At 37.2% G+C, this 19954-nt stretch overlaps 1 protein-coding gene across 3 annotated transcripts in view; it reads right to left on the bottom strand.

Annotated features, from left to right (window-relative positions):
- Window positions 1–4832: 4832 nt before the first annotated feature.
- Window positions 4833–19954, bottom strand: part of LOC131308766 (germin-like protein 5-1) — a 136528-nt gene continuing 121406 nt past the window's right edge. For 2 of the 3 annotated variants that reach the window (XM_058335771.1, XM_058335777.1), the window contains exon 2: window positions 4833–5592. In XM_058335771.1, coding sequence (XP_058191754.1) covers window positions 5054–5592 — 539 coding nt within the window. In that variant the 3' untranslated portion in view covers window positions 4833–5053. Of the gene's footprint in view, window positions 5593–8895; window positions 9030–19954 lie in introns of those variants that run through there. The other variant, XM_058335776.1, reaches the window with a different exon arrangement.

Genomic DNA, 19954 nt, shown 5'->3' on the forward strand with positions numbered 1-19954 from the left:
AAGGCGTCGCTCTTGGGTACGGCATCATTTAACCATTGTTAAGAAGTTTAAAGATGCACATGGAATTGATATAGGACCTAGAGCTGTATGTAATTATTGTCCAAAAAATTTACTTGCGCAAGTGGTGGCGGCGTAGGTCATCTTTAACGACATTTAGAGAACAAACATCAAAAATTTAAATATACCTTAGTTGGCCAAGTCAGTGGTGAATCTGGTGGTATTGATACCGTAGATGGTACATCGAATTTCGTATATTCTCAATCTAGTATGAGAGAGGGATTGGCCCGTTACGTAGTTGCAGCAGAACAACCGTTTACTTTTGGTGATGATATTAGATTTGAATATTTTGTCAAACATTATCTTAATCCTCTTTTTTCGAAAGTTTCTAGAAATACAACCAGAAGTGATTCTTTGAAAGTTTTTAATGAAGTTAGAAAAAATTTGATAAGTGAAATTGCGGAACTTGGTAATTTAATCTCTTTTACTTCTGATATGTGGAGTGGTCAAAATAATCTTGGTTACATTTCTGTGACAGCTCATTATATAGACGCCAATTGAATTTTGAATAAAAAAATTATTGTTTTTCGTTTAATGGAGAATCCTCATAATGCTATGAACATTTTTCAATGTATAATGGGTGTTTTTAGGGAGTTTGAAATTGTTGATAAAATTTTCAGTATTACTTTTGATAACCATTCCGCTAATACCAGTTCAATTGATTTGTTCAAAACGAATTTGACTACTTCTCATGCCGGACAATTTTTTCATGTGCAATGTGTATGCCATATAATTAACTTAGTTGTGCAAGATGGTTTGAAACACATAGGACCACAAGTGGAAAAAATTAGAGATGCTATTCTTTTTATTGTTACGTCCCCAGCTAGGCAACAAGAATTTGAAGGATTGTGTGTAAGTTACAACGTTAAACAAAAACAAATCAAAACTGATGTTAAAACTCGTTGAAATTCAACATTTCTTATGTTAAAATCTTGTAGGAATCACGCTGATGTAATTTCTGCTTATGTTAATTCCAAGTACACGCGTCCTGATGCTGGTTTAACTCGAGCTGATTGGAAGATTGCTTTTGAGTTTATGAAATTTTTGAAAATATTTTATGCTGCTACCTTAGCTTGCTCAGGTGTTCGTTATCCTACTACTTGTCTTGTACTTAATCACTTGTATAATATGAGTCACAATCTTAAAAATCATAGAACGAAACCAAATTTTGTAGCTGCTTGTAAGTCTATGGAAGATAAATTCAAAAAATATTTTGAGAACATGCCAACAATATTTATTGTAGCTTCTGTAATGGACCCAAGGATTAAGGTAAATGGTGTTGAATTGCTCTTAAAAGGGATTGGTGAGAATTTAGGGATTACATTACCTTCTACTTCTACCGTGACTGCACTGTTGACTTCAATATATGCTTCATATGAGTCTAAATTTGCAAGCACTACTACTACTACTGCTGGTCCATCTTCAAGTATTGATGACCCATGTTCTACAAGTAACAATGAGAATGACCCATTTTGGTTTCTGATTTCAGGGTCGGGTAGAAGTGAAACTTCTTCACGCTCTGAACTTAGTCAATATTTAGAGATAAATTTACTTACCAAAGATGAGTTACAATCATTTGATATCTTAGCTTGGTGGAAAAAAACTGAAAGGACATTTCTTATTCTTTCTATCATGGCACGTGATTTACTAACACCACCTGTGTCTTTAGTGGCTTCCGAATCTGCTTTTAGTGCAGATAATAGAGTGTTGGATGAGAGGAGGAGCAGACTAGCTCCTGACATTTTGGACTGTCTTATATGCTTAAAAGATTGGGAGGATGCACGTCTTGGAATTCAAAAATGTCATCCTAGAGATGAATTCAGAGATTATTTTTCGGACTCAGCTATAGATCCTGATTAGGGAGAGATGCATTGCTGATGCTGGTAACTTATAAGGTCTTAAATGGCAACTTAATGTTGCCACATCCAGGTGTTATTCTTTATATATCTAAGTGTGTGCTATGATGATATAATCTGATCTGAACCTTTAGTATTTAGTATAGCTGTGATGATGTAATCTGAGCTAAATTGGTGTTAAGTGTGGCTATGATGATGTAATCTGAGCCTAATTGGTGTTTAAGTGTGGCTATGATGATATAATCTGAGCCTTTGGTGTTTAGTGTGGCTATGATGATATAATTTGAGCCAAATTGGTGTTTACTGTGGCTATGATGATATAAGCTGAGCCTAATGGGTGTTTAGTATGGCTATGATGATTCATGATATAATCTGAGCCTAAACTGCAGAAAACAGCATGTCAAACAGCAAGTTTCATAGGTTTTGGTGTTTTTTGGTATGCAAAAATTATGAACATGGGTGTTATCTTATTTGTGGGCAATGATGAATTAAAATTCAATTTATAATTAAGGTGGATACCTTGGCGGGGTATCATTAGATGCAGCCATGAGTACCATTCTAATTCCCAAAATATATTTTTTCTGAGCCCAATCATGTTTTCATTACTACCTTGATGCCATGTCTATGTTTGGTTTAGCATATTGTTCTTCTGTAGTTTTGATGCTATTTTCTGGGCCAAAAGGCTTATATTTGAGGCTGTCCTGTGTGTGAAAGGGGCTGTTGTTGCTGCTTGTGTGAAACTGTTGTTGTTGTTGTTGCTGCTGCTGCTGGTAACTTAATGTGCAAGTGCAATGAGTGTGTGCAGCAGCAGGTGTGGTTTTGGGCAGTTTTCAACTAGTTTGGCAGGTTTAGTTTGTGTTTTTTGGGCATTTTTTACGGTTTGAACGCTACTCTGAGTTTTCTGGCTATGATGCTTAAAAATCTGAGCCAAAAGGCCTATATTTGAGGCTGCCTATGTGTGAAAAGGGCTGTGTCACGTGTGTAGCAGGTTTTACTTCCAATTTTCTGCTGCTGCTGTGTGAAACTGTTGTTGTTGCTCCTGCTGTAGTGCTGTGAGTGTGTGCAGCAGTAGGTGTGTGCAACAGTAGGTGTGTGCAAGTGCAATGAGTGTGTGCAGCAGCAGGTGTGGTTTTGGGCAGTTTTCAGCTAGTTTGGCAGGTTTAGTTTGTGTATTTGGGGCATTTTTTACGGTTTGAATGCTACTCTGAGTTTTCTGGTTATGATGCTTAAAAATCTGAGCCAAAAGGCCTACATTTGAGGCTGCCTATGTGTGAAAAAGGGCTGTGTCACGTGTGTAGCAGGTTTTACTTCTAGTTTTCTGCTGCTGCTGTGTGAAACTGTTGTTGTTGCTGCTGCTGTAGTGCTGTGAGTGTGTGCAGCAGTAGGTGTGTGCAAGTGCAATGAGTGTGTGCAGCAGCAGGTGTGTCCAAGATCATTCCACCATTCTCTTGTCATGTGGAGTTCAGTTTGAGGCATTCCGAAGTTCAAGCATTCGGAGGCATTTGTCCATGTTGGTTCAAATGAATGCTTTTGGAGCTTTTGATTTGATTTCAAGGTTATTTTGGTTTTCTGCTAGAGTTTCAGCAGGTGTGATCTTCAATTGTAACAACTTCTAGTGCCCTACTGCCCTTTTGGAGCTTTTGATTTGTTTTCGAGGCTTTGAAGGCCCTTGAAGTCATGGCTTACTTGGTTTTGTTAATGTGTCGCAGCTCTGGTACATTCCAGTTAGGACCATTTGTAATGTTATTTTTTTAATTGTTAAATTTTACGTCATTTTGCATTTGATTGATCAGGGTCCAGGGACACCATTATCATTCTTATTGAATGGGTGGAATTGGAACAAAAATAACATTTATATTTGAAAGTCACATTCTCATCATTCTTATCATTCTTAATGTGGAATTGGAACAAAAATTGGAAGTTACATTCAAATAGACAAGAATAACATCTATATTCAAAGTTTCAAACGGAGCGTAACAACCAACCAAGCTTCCATAGGACCATAGCCATTATCATCCGTATCCTGGGACTATTTCTCATTGATCAACCTATACACGACATTATCATCATCCATCATTGAAGGAATTCATTTAAAACGGCACGATTTAAAACGGCACACTCCGACACGATTAAGTAAACAGGTCGGCATGTCTTGACTTGATTGAAAATGGCACGACAAGACACGATTTAAGAAAACGGGCCAGCACGGCCCGACACGATTTAAGAAAAAGGGCCGGCACGACACGACACGACATGATTTAAAAAAATGGGCCGGCACGACACGACACGATTGGCAAGCGGGCTGGCACGACACGACACGATTTAAGAAAATGGGCCTGCACGACACGACACGATTGGCAAGCGGGCCGGCACAACACGATACGATTTAAGAAAACGGGCCGGCACGGCACGGCACGATTGACAAACGGCACGGCACGGCACGACACAATTTTAGCAAAATACTGTAAATGGGCCGGCACGGCACGGCACGAAGCACGATTAGCACGGAGTTAAACGGGCCGTGCCGGCATTTGACACCTCTACGTCCGAATGGCCTCCATTGTATGATAAAATTCAAGGGCTTGACAATTGTCGAATCCACGTACACTGCGCCGAGTGTTGATTCAAAAAGGTGCACACGTGCCCCTATATTTTTATTGCGTACAGTAATATTACCAAATATATGTGCAGTTCATCTTAATTATGGCCTTAAAAAATTATGCTAGTGCCCATAGTAAAAGATGTCAATCAGCTTTCTGTTTTTCAATAAATTTCTTTCCATTTTGCTTCTATCTTATTTCTTCTTAAAAATATACATACTAATATTTATTTATGTGTAGCTTAGCCAAAGAAAATATATTTATTTAGGTGTAGTAATGGATGGCCAGATAATTGAGGTTAGTCACATTACGATCCAAATTTCATATATATGCATTTAGATGCTATTGTTATTAGTCTTATTTCTCGGTAAACACAAGAAGTGAAACTAAATACATATGTAAATGGATTCAAATACAACATCGGCTCACTTTCTGACCCACTATTTTTTATCGTGAAACCATGAATCCTTATCTCAATAAACAATGAGAAGAAAAACAAGAAAACCAACAACTTATCAACCCCATATCACAAAGCACCCTCTAGGACTCTCCTGCAAGCTTTGACTTGATTGCATCAACCTCTTGATATGATATCTGGAAAGCCTTGCTCAACACACTATCTGACACCTGGGGTGTAGCGGCAAACAATGCAGTGGCAATGTTCTGGCGGCCCGGATACTGGCTGTTGAATCCAGCAATAGCGGCGGCTGGTCCTTTCCCATTATTAATTTGGAAGTGAACCAAACCTCTAGGGAAAGTAAATATGTCACCCTGTTTGATGGTCCTGGAAACAAGCACATTATCTGTGGTAATGAACCCAGCAACCAATTCTCCGTAGAGAACGAACAACATCTCGGTGGCGCGTGGGTGCGTGTGGGGCTGGTTAAGGCTGCCGGGGGCAAAGTCGAGGCGGGCCATGGCGACACCTAAGGTGTTGAGGCCAGGAATTTGCATCACATCAGCAAAAGTCACGATTGAACCTAGTGTATTGTTGACGGGCTGTGGCTTTGCTAGACCGGCAAAGAAGAAATCTGATGCACTGAAACTTGCTTTGCAGGCAAAACCATTCATCTTCACAGCTGTGAATCAGCAATAAGGTATCGTAATATTAGGTACTATTGCTATGTCTAAATAAGAAATGAGAGCAGAATAATTACACCAAAATGAAATACATTTATGAGGTTTGGACAGGCCTACAATATTTGTGAGCAAAATTGAGAAAAAAGATTCGTTCTTGACAAGTCAAGGAGAATACCGTAAACCAATAATACCAACGGAAAGTGACGTCGGAACTGTAGTTGAGCTAACAGAGGTTTCGGGCACTCACATGATTTATACTTATTCGACACTAGTACTTAGTTATTATTTTGACTATTTTCAGCATAATTAGTATGTTAGTCTCTTGTAATTTTAAATATTAATTAGTATGTTAGTGTCTTATAATTTTAAATATCATACTTTGATTTACACATAATTACAAGAGACTAACATACTAATTATACAAAGAGACTAACATACTTTGATTCCCATTTAAAATGGGAAACTTAAATGGTAAAATGGGAAACTTAAATGGGAATCATGTCCTCTAGTGATACTTAATTAAGTCTCCATCCTTAGTTATTTAAATACTTAAGTCTCCATTCTGACATTCAAAAAATGCAATAACATCCTTCATTAATATGAATAAACTAATTTTTGTTTCTGATTAACCCTTCATTAATATGAATAAAATGTGGGCGCAGATAATGCCACGAGTACATACTTTACTGCCACGACCAATTGAACTAAATTTACACTCTTGCCCTCTTAACACTGGAAAAAATTATCCAACTCCCTTGTTCTCTCTTCACCGGTTACTGAATAACCCCTCTTTCTCTCTCTCTCTCTTTGTGTCTTCTTTGTCCCATTCAGACCCTGCTACTGTATTGCCGTGAAAATGTTCTCATCCACGAATTCCTCCGCGGCTCCGCACAAAATCGAAACAAAATCCATACTTCTCTCTCTCTCGGCCCAGAACAGATCCTCCAATGGGCTACAGATTTTTTGATTTCCTGTGGACTACTTTTTTTTATTTTCTACTGTGTTACCAAATTTCGATAGAAATCTAAACTAGGAGTACTTTGCTGCTCAAACTCCATAGGCTCAATAGAAACCAAATCCAATTTCCGGTGACTCTATGACAGACTTTCAAATGATGCGAAACACCCAATCTCCTAATTTCGGGAAAGAGTGACTCGATTTAGAGGTCCTGAATTTGTCAAAAGTAGAGTAGTAGAAGGCAAGGCGAGAAAGACAGAGGGTTTTCAAACGGAGCCAACGAGATTCGGTGGGGAAGGCGAGGTTGGGGGAGGGGTTGAGAGAGAGAGAAAGAGAGAGGAAAGGGTTGTCAGATTGAATGAGGGCTAAGAGTGTCATTTGCATTCAAAGTTTGTGGCACTAACACAATCAGTCGTGGCATTAGCGCAGCCCTAAAATGTACCGGAGAATCATGGGATCATTATCCCTTTCCCCATCTGAACACATTCAAACACCCGGGAAAAAGGAAAAAATGGAACGGCAAAACCGCCCAGGCGGTTTCCTACTTTTCGAAGAAGATAGCAACACCGGAAACCACCATCTTCAATTCCGAAATAGATCGGCAAGTACGTACATTATATTCCACGCCGGAGTGGCGAAGATTTGAGATAGACTAGATGCCACGCCGGAGCAGCGTTGATTTGCGCTCCTCCTCCGCAAGCGCCGCCACAAACACACACTCTCACACACTCTCTCTCTCTCTCTCTCCTCTCTTTGTGGAACGGCGATCTCCACCGCATCGCCATGAACGCGGTCGTGCACTCCTGCAAATCTGACCACGGGCGCCGTCATCCACGTCGCCTGAAATTGTTCAGCGCTTCCTTCGGTTTGTATAAGATAAATTATCCAGTGCTTCCCTTGGGAACGTAACAAATTCATGTAAAAAGGAAATTATACAGTGCTTATTTGTTTTGTATATCTACCCGGGTAGCAAATTTATTATTTTTGTAATTATTTCTTAACTTACAACAATTTTGAGACAAGAAGTTTCATGGAAATTTTGTAGAAAATAATCTATGAAAAAAATGATCGATTTGAATCTCCACCATATTTTAAAATATGATATATTATGCAGAAATATTTCATAAAAAATATGACCGATATGAGTACATGCATGAATTTGTGCATAATTATCTCATGATATACTATGTACATTTTTAAAAATTATTCAAGAATTGGCTCTCATTTTTTAGCCTAAAATTTTTATGGAGAATTCACAATAATAAATCACGATAAACATGGTGGATTTGCTTCAAAAACATGATCCATTTGAATATCCACCATGTTTTGAAATATTTTTCATAGTAATTTTGTCAATATTTTTCATCTTCCAAATATGATTAATATTTTTGTCAATATAATTCATGAAAACATGAGTTATTTTAGAATTGATCATATTCGGATAATTGGTTGGTAAGGTAAATAATAAATGGGGTGTAGTAAATAAAAGGTAAAAAATGGAGAGAGATAATTGCAATTTCTTAAATGAAAGAGTTATAAATTTTGGTTGGAGAGAGAGAGAGAGAGAGAGAGAGAGAGAGAGAGAGAGAGAGAGAGAGTTAATTAATGAGGGCAAAATGGGTCATTCAACTAATTTAAGAATTGAGAACATAAGTATTCAAACCCACTAGGATAAACACCTAAATAAATTTTCTTAATAGGATGCCTATTTAAATTTTTTTTTAAATTGCCAGTGTTTTACAATTAAATAGATAAGAAATAAGTACATCAACATTTTAGTTGCTCGAAGAAAATACTAAATCACTTCAAACTTATTGTTGCATTTGACCAAAATCATCCCAACATCAAGTGTAGTATGCTACAATACAAAAACGCATAGTACTAGTACAACAAGTACTTTTTTTCTGAAGAGAAATGCTATGGTGAACCCATAAATGCCCCATAAATCTAATTTATGTGGATCTCCAAATCAATTGTGTCTCTCACTCTCCAACCAAAGTTTATTTCCTTGTGCCACAATGGATTATGGGTAGTTTAAGGGAAGAAAATTGGGTGCGTACTAATCCTCAAAAAATTCGGGTCGAATTTGAAACACTATTTGCAAACACAAACATATTCGATAATGCTTTGAACCATAAGTACGAGCAAAAAAGAGAAACAGGTTTTTGATAGCAAAATGTCTAGGAATGTACATTTAAAACACAATTTCAGATACAACTGTATCTAAAACTGTTTGATATGTTTAAATTTATATGCATCTAGCGGTTCCGAATACACTTATATCAAGAATTGTGTTTAAAATTAGGGTGTACGTGTTTGTAACATTGCTATATGAAAAAAAATACCATTATTGAAATCAGCAACACAAACGTCTTGGAGCATATCCGGATCTGCGGAAACAGAGTTGGAAACGGTGGCTATTAGCACCGTAATGAGCACCACAGAGAGTTTTCCAGCAACAACCATGGCTGGAAGGTGTATGAGAAATGTGTTGTGTTTCTAAAAGGTTAAGCAAATCAGATCTTGGAAAAAGAAGGAGCAATAATAAGACAATAACAAGAGAGAAAAGTTGGGATTTGGATGGGGATAAGAAAGATGGGTGCCTTACTTATAGGCAGAGGTCTTTAGAGAGAGAAACTCTTCTAGTGAGAGAGAGAGAGAGAGAGAGAGAGAGGCGCACCACAAGCCGCCACCCCCACAAAGAACTCAAAAAACTAATAAAATTTTCAAATATGTTTGCTTGCAGACATGCATGCATGTATCCACCTGGACTGCTCAAGAGGCACAATGCTCCAAATTTAAATAAAAATTAAGCCTAGAAAAGCCTCGGTGCCTTTGCCTTTATATTATGCCTTTATATTATGCCTTTGCCTTCATATATCTTCGAATATTTGTGGAACGATTGGAGTTTTCCTAGAAAAGCCTCGTTGCCTTTATATTATGTCTTTGTTCAAATTTTTTTTCCTTTTGTTAATTATGCGTTAAACTTTTATGAATTATTGATACGTCTCGACGAGAGGAATCGAAAAAGTCAAAAGTATTTATGACCGAAATTCAATTTTTTTCACCCAAAAATTTGGTGCAATAAACGCCAAAATTTTAAATTAAGAGAAAAAAATCACATGGCTTTTTTATGGAAACTTGTGACTACACCTAAACAATCGATTAGACAAAATTTTGGATACCCTCGTTTGGAAATCAAATTGTCATAAACGTTATACTTTGTTTGTTCTTTTAAATAAGCCGAAGTGGTGTATTTTTTGTACTTATTCAAATTTTTTTCTCATTTGGAGATTATTGCTTTGTCATGACGAGAGGAATTTAAAAAGTAAAAAATTTCTGTCAAAACCTTTTTTTTTTTGAATAATGACAAAAAATAAGCCAATAAGCCAATTTTTTTGTCTTTATTCAAAATAAAATTGGATTTCGATCGTAATTTTTACTTTTTAGATTCCTCTCGTCATGACGAAGCAATAATTTCTAAAAAATTGACGAGAAATTAATAAATACGAAAAAAATTTAAATAAAAATAAAAAATAAACGACTTTGCTTATTTAAAAGAACTCGTCATAAACATTACTTCTACTTTCTTCGGTAGCAAATGTACAACTTGTTGACCAGATTCAAGAAGATGCAGGGAGTCGCGTGCCCCCCCTCTTCAATCGCGCCGCCGCCGCCGGGGAAGAGGGAAGCGGTCTTCCTCACTCCTCCCCTGGCCTCCTTTTTCCTTTCTTTTTCCGTCTCCTTTCCTCTGATACTTTCCCCTTCCCCCTTCCCCTTTCCCCGTTCGTCGGTCTCGCCTCTTTCCGTCGACCTTTCCCACTTGCTTCTGCCGTCTTCCTCTGTCGGCTCCTTCCATGGTTGGACGACTCCTACCTAATGGCCTGGGGCTTTGGCTGCAGATGGTGGCATCGTCTTGGGTGTTTTTGGGTCTCCGGCCGGATCCCATCCTTGGGGATCTGGTTTGTGCTTAACGGTGAGGTGATCCATGCGGCCTCGGGTTTGCTGGCCACTTCTCCGGCGTACCATCCTGGTCTCCATTTCAATGGCTGTCCTGGTGTGATCGATGGAAGGGTGCGAGCGTGCATGATCAACGCAGCGAAAATAACAAAGAAATTAGTTGCGTGCTAATCAAACGAATGATAGGTACTCGTAACCACGAGCAATTTTTGAATCCTCAAGAGAAAAAGAAAAAGTCTAAATATTATTAATAAAAAGCTGCTTAAACATTATGTTACAATCCCTTTTATAGAAAAAATGTTAACCCTAGTACAACCCTAACTCAAAAACGAAAATTTTCAAAATTTGGGAAAAATAATAAAATTGAAAAAAGAAAAGAAAAACATGACTTTTCCAAAAAGAATCAAATTCTATGGAATTATATGCTAAAAGTTATTAACGAAACTAATATTTCTTAAAACGACAAAAACGTCCAATTAGAGGCCTAATTTAAGAATTTGGCCAAAAAATACCATTGATCATCAACTAGGGTAATTTGCAATTAAACAACACCTAGCTTGTCCGAAAGTTGCCAAATTGAGTAATTTGCAATTAAACAACGTTTGGGCTTTCGTGGTTTCGATCGGTCCAATTGATCATGAAATTGGACCTCCACGTGTTCTACATCAGTGCATCACCGGTTTCGACTTTGGTGGCTTCTGTTGGTGCGAGGCTGGGCGGGGTTTGTTTTGGGCTGTTGGATGGTGGCATGGGTGCGGTGGTGTTCGGTTTTGTTTTGGCTGGTGCTCCCTGGGGTTTTAGAAGCGTCAATTGGCAACGGCGTGTCTGGGGTGGGGTTTTCAATAGCTCAGGTTTTTTTTTTTAAATTTAAGGTTTTGGTGATGTGGTAGCAAATTGGGGCTTTTCGGACATTGTGGTTCGCAGTGATATTGGGGGTTTTTTTGTGATGGTCTGATGGTGGTATGTGACAGGAGGCAAAAGTGTTTTCCGTAAACCAATTAACCAAGGATTAGGATAATAAACCTACAATTAACCAAGGATTAGGATAATAAACCTACAATTAATGGAATGTGTCTTCCGTTTCAGATTGATGCTTTGTTGATTAATTAGTACTATTTATTTCTGTAGCAGAGATCATAGATAAACATTGACTTCTACTTTTCTTGAGTGTTTGATTGAAATTCGACTTTTTGATTGAAACTTGATGTCTAGTTGGGGCATATATCAGCCCAATTATTATTTGAAATTATGATCAAGTAATTGTGGGCCGAACCTATGTCGGTCCCGCGGGGGCGTGTCCCCGGATTTATTTTGAAAAATGATGTTAATAATTCTATATTTTAATTTACTATACCAAAAAAGTTTATGACAGATTTTCACTAAAATTACTTTAAATTTTCTTTATTTGGATGTTTTGTCTATCTATTTCTTAGAGTGCCAATTTTTCACACAACTATTTCGTACGAACAAGCTCATTTTTGTTAATTACATTGAGATTACATATATAGTCAGCAACATGTTATTTTACCGGCGAAAAATGTATCATTAAGAAGGCATGGGGTTAGGTTTGCCCCCACTAATACATTTGTTTTTTCTGTTCCCGATTTTACAATAGCTAAGCTATACGAGTAACCTCAAAGCGTGAATGTGTAATGGAAAAATCTAAGCATTTAGCCAACCCTTTGGTTTGAATTTGTTACTTTGAATTTGGGAGTACTCAATTCCAAGTAAAACTCTTAATGTGTAATGTAAGGAAGGGGAGCCCAAGGCTGTCTTTAATGTTTTGCTTAAACAATGTTGTATAGCTTTCTTTGTTTCATTTCCTTTTGGGCATTTCGATCACTGGATTCTCTCTCTCTTGCCTCTGCTTTTCTAATGACTCCTTCTCATTGGTTTGGTTTGGGGCTTTTGCTCGATGTATCATTTATCGAGATCTAACAAATAAACTTTCTTGCCGATCAAAAATTTAAAAAGAAAATTAAGAAAAGGAAGTTTTCTTCAAATTGAACCAAAACCTAATCTCTCTAATGCTCCTCATCCATTTCCTCCATCTGAGCAATCCTTATGATCACATCCTCTTTGTCACCATTATAGCTCAAAAATAGAATTTCCCAAAGATCCCAAACTTTTCGAGCCTCGTCAAGAGCCCAAATTACTTGAGTTTCATCGAGAATGGATCTATTCCTATTATTACTACCTTCAGATGATAAAGCGATTGCTGCTATTGCCGATCTAAACAAAACATATTTTTTCTTCTTTCTACCGCCTCTTTTCTTGGATTTTGGAATTCCCAACATATTTTCAATCGACTTTTGTTTCCATTTTTCTTTTCTAGTCCCCGTAACCTCTGTAGCTGAATTGAGATCCACGTATTTCCCTCTCTATTCCGAGGTAATTTTTCTGCTCTTGGGTTCTCTGTTCTATTGATCGGTCAGTGTGCCGAAGGTGTCTTGGCTGTGTTGCTTTTGAGGGCTTTCAGTTGATTATTCTGTCCATGGGTTGTTCAATTTCGGGTTGATTCTTCAATGTGTAAGCACCATGGATGTACTAGTTACTTTGTTTGTTGATAATATTCCAACCCATCTGTGGTTGAGGAAAGTATTCAATAACTATGGTGTGGTCAGGGATGCTTTCATCCCTCTCAAAAGGAGTAGCAAGACAGGAAGTAAATTTGGTTTCGTTAGATATAAATTGCTCTGTATCTGCTGATATGGCCATTTTCAGGCTCATGGTATGGAGGTGGCTATATAATAGGAAATTGGTGGTAAAATTGGCATACTTTACGCAGAATGGCTCTAAAGAACGTGTGCTTAAAACTCACAGCAGGGTATTACAGGGTAACAAACAAATGGGGGTGAAGAGAACGGAGAATCTTGGGCACTTGAGCAAGTCTAATCCAGCCGGGATTGGCCCCAGAGCATTAAGATTTGAAAGTTCTTCAAGTGCTAATTTGAAGTCTTTCAAATCTTATGCTCAAACACTTGTAGGTGATACCGCTAGGAAGGAAACGGAGGAGGGTTTGAAATGTAGTGATCAAAGGAGTCGAAAGGTTTCCTTAAAATCTGCTGGCAATGGGTGGTTATACCGCAGTGCGGTTGCAAAATTACACAGGTTAATAACATCAATGAGTTAAAGGTTTAGATGACAGGAATGGGCTTAGATAATATTGAGTTTAAGGCGATGGGTGGAAGGTTTATAATTTTAACTTGTACCAGCATGGAAGAAATGGAGAAAATGATTGAAGAAAACTGTCTTCAAAGGTGGTTCTCTGAAACTAAACCTTGTGATGGACAAGCGGCGTCCGTTGAAAGATTTGTGTGGTTATGTTGCTATGGAATACCGCTTAATGGATGGAGTAATACTTCTTTCAAATCTATTGGAGAATTATGAGGTTCTTTTTTATCTACTGATGAATCGACAATGAAAATGTCTTCTTTTATTGTGGCTAAAATTCTTATCGCCACTAGTTTTTTCAAGGGTATTGATGAGTGGATGCTTGACGATTTCCTAGACCTAAAATAATGGGTTGCCCCAAGCGTAGGGCGGAGACCGACGTAACACAATATCCGGTAAGTCCGGAGTTGAATCCACTAAGGATGGTGAAGTGTGCTAACTAAAAATTCGGGTTGTTATTAATTAAACTGGCTCTTAAGTAGCCACCCTTTAACGATTGATTGAGATTTAACTAAACCTACGAAATTGATTGTACTTTTCAGATAATTAAAAGAAAGGTACGGTCGTAAGGTTCATAGCACTTGTAACTAGTCCGGATTAACTTGCTCTGTTTGGAGTTCTTAAAAATGTTTAATATTAGATTGAAAAAGATACCCTGCAAGATGCGAGACCCTATGGTCGCCGTATACCCATGCGCAGCGAAGAATGAGTTTTGGATCCCCATTCTCCCGTTCACATGGGCTCCGATGATACCCGGATTCGTCCGCGGGAAGTATTTTCCAATCTAACATCGTTTTTTCATTGTTTGATTAAAGGAACAGTGCCCGAACTAGGCACAGTGTGCTAATCACCCCGCGGTCCTACCTATATGACTACTCACACATTATTAAACAAAAGTCAAAATAAACCTTAACTTGCATCATGCTTTTTGCTGGAGGTGAAAAATAAATAAAAGATCTAAGTTAAATAACGATCAACGAACAACTTTTATAAAGAATAGAAATTAAAATAAATTACCGAAATACGAGTAATTAAACAAAATTTTAATAACTTGAAAGAAAAAACAACTGAAGAAACTAAAAAACAATAATGGAACTAGAGAGTCGCAGCCCCCGTTCTCTGTTCGCAGCTCTCGGACCCTGCTTTTTTTCTCTTGACAGCGTGATGCCAAGAAGATATCACGGCTGCCCCTTTCTTTGTTTTTTTGTCTGTGCGTGGGAATAAAATAAGTCATCCGCCAAAAGAGTGTCGTGGTTGTGCGCAGCTCCTTTTTCAAAGCTGCTACTGCCTCTCTTTATATTAATATATAAAACCCTATTCTTTTACTCCTTCAAAAGTCGTGGGCCAGCCTTAATTTAAAATGTAATCAATTATAGTAGACCTTTGGCCCACCATAAAAACATGTAATGACTTCTATTCTTCTGCTACCCTTCACAATCACGTGCACAGTTAGAACATTTTCTAATGCCAATTTTTGTACCTCTAGTCATAACCTAGAATGTATTTCAGTATATTTTCCAAAATACCTATAACACAAAAATCAAGTACTAAGCTCTAAAAAATAATATAAAAATAAATTTAGCAAGGATAAATTAAGGGACGTGTATGTGAATATTTACGCGCCTATCACACCCATCAACTTACACTTTGCTAGTCCCGAGTAAAGAAAAAAAATAAGATAAATTTTAACTACGCCACTTTCGTAGGACTCACGATTGCACTTAACCCATGCAACAAGCCTTTTAAACTCATAGGCGATCCCCCAGAGGACGAGTGAAGTTTCGTGAGGATTTACAGCAATAAACACCCACAAACATTGTGAATTCTTTTCACACAAAACCCGAAAACTTGTAAGACAGCTCAATGATATCTTAAGTAAAAGAATATAATGCCATCGCAATAAGATAACGGCATAAGCAGTTCTCGATACTATCTAGTCAGAAAAATAAGTTATGGCACCTATACTCAGCGTGTGTGAATAAGGGCTACGGTCACAAGTGAAAAATAACCAAAAGTTCTCTCCGGATCGAGTCTCGACTTCAAATCTCACTGTGTCATGCACTCAACAAATGAAATCATCCGAAACAAGGTACATATTATTCTCAATATGTGCAGCCGGAAATTATGTAAATGAAAGCAAGTATCCTGCACAAGTTGACACGAAAAGAAAGCTTTATATAGTGGACACACGATCTCATGAACGGAGCCAAGTATTGAATTCTCTCTTTATCCACCAATTCACAGTCCATTGCCCCTAGGATCAAATAGGACTTTCATTTTGATTATAACGTTAGGTAAGGGAAAGTATTTCAAGGTTAAGTAAGATATTCATGTGTCTAAAAATGACTTGCAACAATAGGGCAAATAAAATAATGTGTGCCCCTCTAACTTCTCTTTTTTTTTAATTTTCAACTCCGTCACATCTCTCTTTCTTACATTTCTTTCCCACATTAAGAACAAGTATTTCTCATTTTCTCAATAATTTAGTGTCATCCCCTTTTTGCTTTTTTTCCTCTTCTTTTTTTTTTTTGATTTTTCATGGAAAAGATCACCAATCAATAAAACTCAATTCTCACTACATTTAATCACTCCTTTCTGAATAATTCACCTCCACAATTACTAACCCTTCTCAAGACACAATTTAGATTGTAGGGTTCAACAAGAAAATGATATTATGCGAGAGGCTCAATTGGGGTAACAAGAGATAAATGTATGAAAAAAAAATGAACCAGCTCTAAATAACAAAGATGGTCTATAATCCTCTCCAATGGGCAACACAACCAGACAACTTCCAAACCCAAGAGACAAGTAGGCAATTCAAAATATTCTCAACACTTGACAACAACAAAAATAATGAGATCAACAACGAATTTGCTCTTTTGTGACAATAAGAGTTTATGTGACACCACTCCAAGAAAAAGTAAGGCTTTAAACTCACATGGGCATAAGTCTCCACTAAACTAGCCATCGAGAATAATCAAGTCACAGCTCATAAGCAACCAAAGCCCAAATAGACGTGAAGTGCAAATGCGTTAAAATAAATGTCATGACAAATTCTTCGCGACAAACTAGCAAGAAGAACTATTATGCCACCACAATATAAAAATAATGACTATCACGAACTCAATCAACTAAGAGCCAATCTCAACAGCCTTCAAGTCTCATGCGAAAAGAATCTTACTATTTTTTTATTTTTTTCAAATAAAGAACGAAGTGATCCTTCCCCGCAACTTGAACTAAGCAGAGAGAAGAGATATCACCTCGAAAAAAGGGGACTAAGCAGCGCAAACTATAAAGTGAGGGAGACCCCCCAACTCTGATCGAACAACCTACAAAACGTTAACCTCCAAGACAACAAAAAAAATAACTAAAAGAAATAAACCATGCAATAAATAAAATGAAATATAAAAAAAAAAATCATCCACTTTCTTCACGCGAAAGACACGGGTACTACTTTTCTCTCTATTTCTCAAACGAGAAATGGGTGACTATACTAGACCAAAAAAAAAAAAGTTTATGTACGAGCAGCCAAACGCGGGAACCGAACATTTTTCATGTCAACTAGATTTAAGACAATTAACATAGTACTCCAGTCTATACCTTTTATCAAAAATTGAACTCGGCCATGCCGCAAGATTAGATACTTCGAGTAGCGCATTTGTTGAATTGGTTTTAAATATTTAAGTACCACCAAGTGGACAGCCCAAACTAGATCAATTTTCAAATTGTTTACCAAAGCCACAAGATAAGAATAATAAACTAAATTAAATTCATCAACACCAAGAAAATCAATCATTTCCACATTTAAAAACTCTTGTGAAGTTGGAGACTCAGTAGGAGAGGTAACACTATCTAAAGCCAAAAGTATTGGATTATTCAATGAAACTATTGACAATGACTCTTCAAAAGGCATATAGCCTAATGCCACTATAGGCAAAGACTCCTCAAAAGGTATATAGCCTAGTGCAACTATAGGCAAAGACTCCTCAAAAGGCATATAGCCTTCACTAATGACAAGCGGCTCAATTTTCTCTTTTTCCCTTGCATCAGAACTGCTATTCTTAGGAAGCGGCTCTATTTCCTCTTTTTCACTTCCATCAGAATTGGTATCCTCAAAACTTTCAGTCAACTCACAAAATTGAACCTTTTAGGTTAATTCATCTAAGAAATCTCATGCCTCTTCAGGATTTTTATCCAAAAATTTGTCAGTAGACCTAAAATCCACATGACATGTCTTAGGATTTAAACCACGACAAAAGTTAATCAGAAGATTGCCAAACTCACAATTAAAACTCGACTAAGAGAATACGACAAATTTAAAACGCTCCTAACACTGTGACAAAGACCCATCATCATCTTGAGAGAAATCTGATAGTTTTTGTAAAAGCATATGAGTCTCATATGAGGGATTGAAAGTTTTGAAAAACTGTAGTACAATCTCACTCCATGTTAATCTTGGACTCAAATAATTAAACCAATCTAGAGCACTATCACGCAAAGATACTGAAAATACATGTTAAAGAGTCACTTCATCACTAGCAAAAACTTCCTTAAGGTCATGAATATGCGAAAAGAATTTTCTGAGGCCAAACCATAAAATATAAGAAGTGACACTGAACAATCAAATTGGTTTGCATAACTTCCATAGCATCTTGTAAAATGGGCCTTTTTTTTTTTTTTGATTTTCAACAATTAAAAAAAATTAAAAAACAATAAAAAACTAAAAATAAAACAAAAAAATAAAAAAAATAACTACCCGAATTCTTAACACATGTTATCATCCCCGGCAACGGCGCCAAAAATGCTTGACGATTTCCTAAACCTAAAATAATGGGTTGCCCCAAGCGTAGGGCGGAGACCGATGTAGCACAATATCCGATAAGTCCGGAGTCAAATCCACTAAGGACAGTGAAGTGTGCTGACTAAAAATTCGAGTTGTTATTAATTAAACTTGCTCTTAGGTAGCCACCCCTTAACGATTGATTGAGATTAAACTAAACCTACAAAATTGATTGTACTTTTTAGATAATTAAAAGAAAGGTACGGTCGTAGGGTTCATAGCACTTGTAACTAGTCCGGAATAACCTGCTCTGTTTGGAGTTCTTAAAAATGTTTAATTTTAGATTGAAAAAGATACCCCGCAAGATGCGAGACCCTATGGTCGCCATATACCCATATACAACAAAGAATGAGTTTTGGACCCTAATTTCCCCGTTCACATGGGCTCCGACGATGCCCGGATTCGTCCGCGGGAAGTATTTTCCAATCTAACATCGTTTTTTCATTGTTTGATAAAAGGAATAGTACCCTAATTATGCACGATGTGCTAATCATCCCTCGACCCTACCTATATGACTACTCACACTTTATTAAACAAAAAGCAAAATAAATCTTAACTTGCATCATACTTTTTACTGGAGGTGAAAAATAAATAAAAGATCTAACTTAAATAAGGATCAACAAACAACTTTTATAAAGAACAAAAATTAAAATAAATTATCGAAATGCGAGTAATTGAATAAAATTTTAATAACTTAAAAGGAAAAACAACTGAAGAAACTAAAAAACAATAATGGAATCAGAGAGTCGCAGCCCCCGTTCTCTGTTCGCAGCTCTCAGACCTTGCTTTTTTTCTCTGACAGCGTGATTCCAAGAAGATATCACGGCTGCCCTTTTCTTTGTTTTTTTGCCTGTGCGTGGGAATAAAATAAATCGTCCGTCGAAAGAGAGTCGTGGCTGTGCCCAGCTCCTTTTTCAAAGCTGCCACTACGTCCCTTTATATTAATAATAATAAAACCCTATTCTTTTACTCCTTCAAAAGTCGTGGGCCAGGCTTAATTTAAAATGTAATCAATTATAGTAGACCTTTGGCCCACCATAAAAACATGCAATGACTTCTATTCTTCTGCTGCCCTTCACAATCACGTGCACAGTTGGAACATTTTCTAATGCCCAATTTTTGTACCTCTAGCCATAACTTGGAATGTATTCCAGTATATTTTTCAAAATATCTACAACACAAAAATCAAGTATTAAGCTCCAAGAAATAATATAAAAATAGATTTAGCAAGGATAAATTAAGGGGCGCGTATGTGAACATTTACGCGTCTATCACACCCCTCAACTTACACTTTGCTAGTACCGAGTAAGGAAAACAAATAAGATAAATTTTAACTACGCCACTTTCGTAGGACTCACGATTGCACTTAACCCGTGCAACAAGCCTTATAAACTCATAGGCGATCCCCCAGAGGACGAGTGAAGTTTCAT

Source organism: Rhododendron vialii, chromosome 11a (assembly GCF_030253575.1).
Source record: "Rhododendron vialii isolate Sample 1 chromosome 11a, ASM3025357v1".
NCBI classification, from domain to species: domain Eukaryota; kingdom Viridiplantae; phylum Streptophyta; class Magnoliopsida; order Ericales; family Ericaceae; genus Rhododendron; species Rhododendron vialii.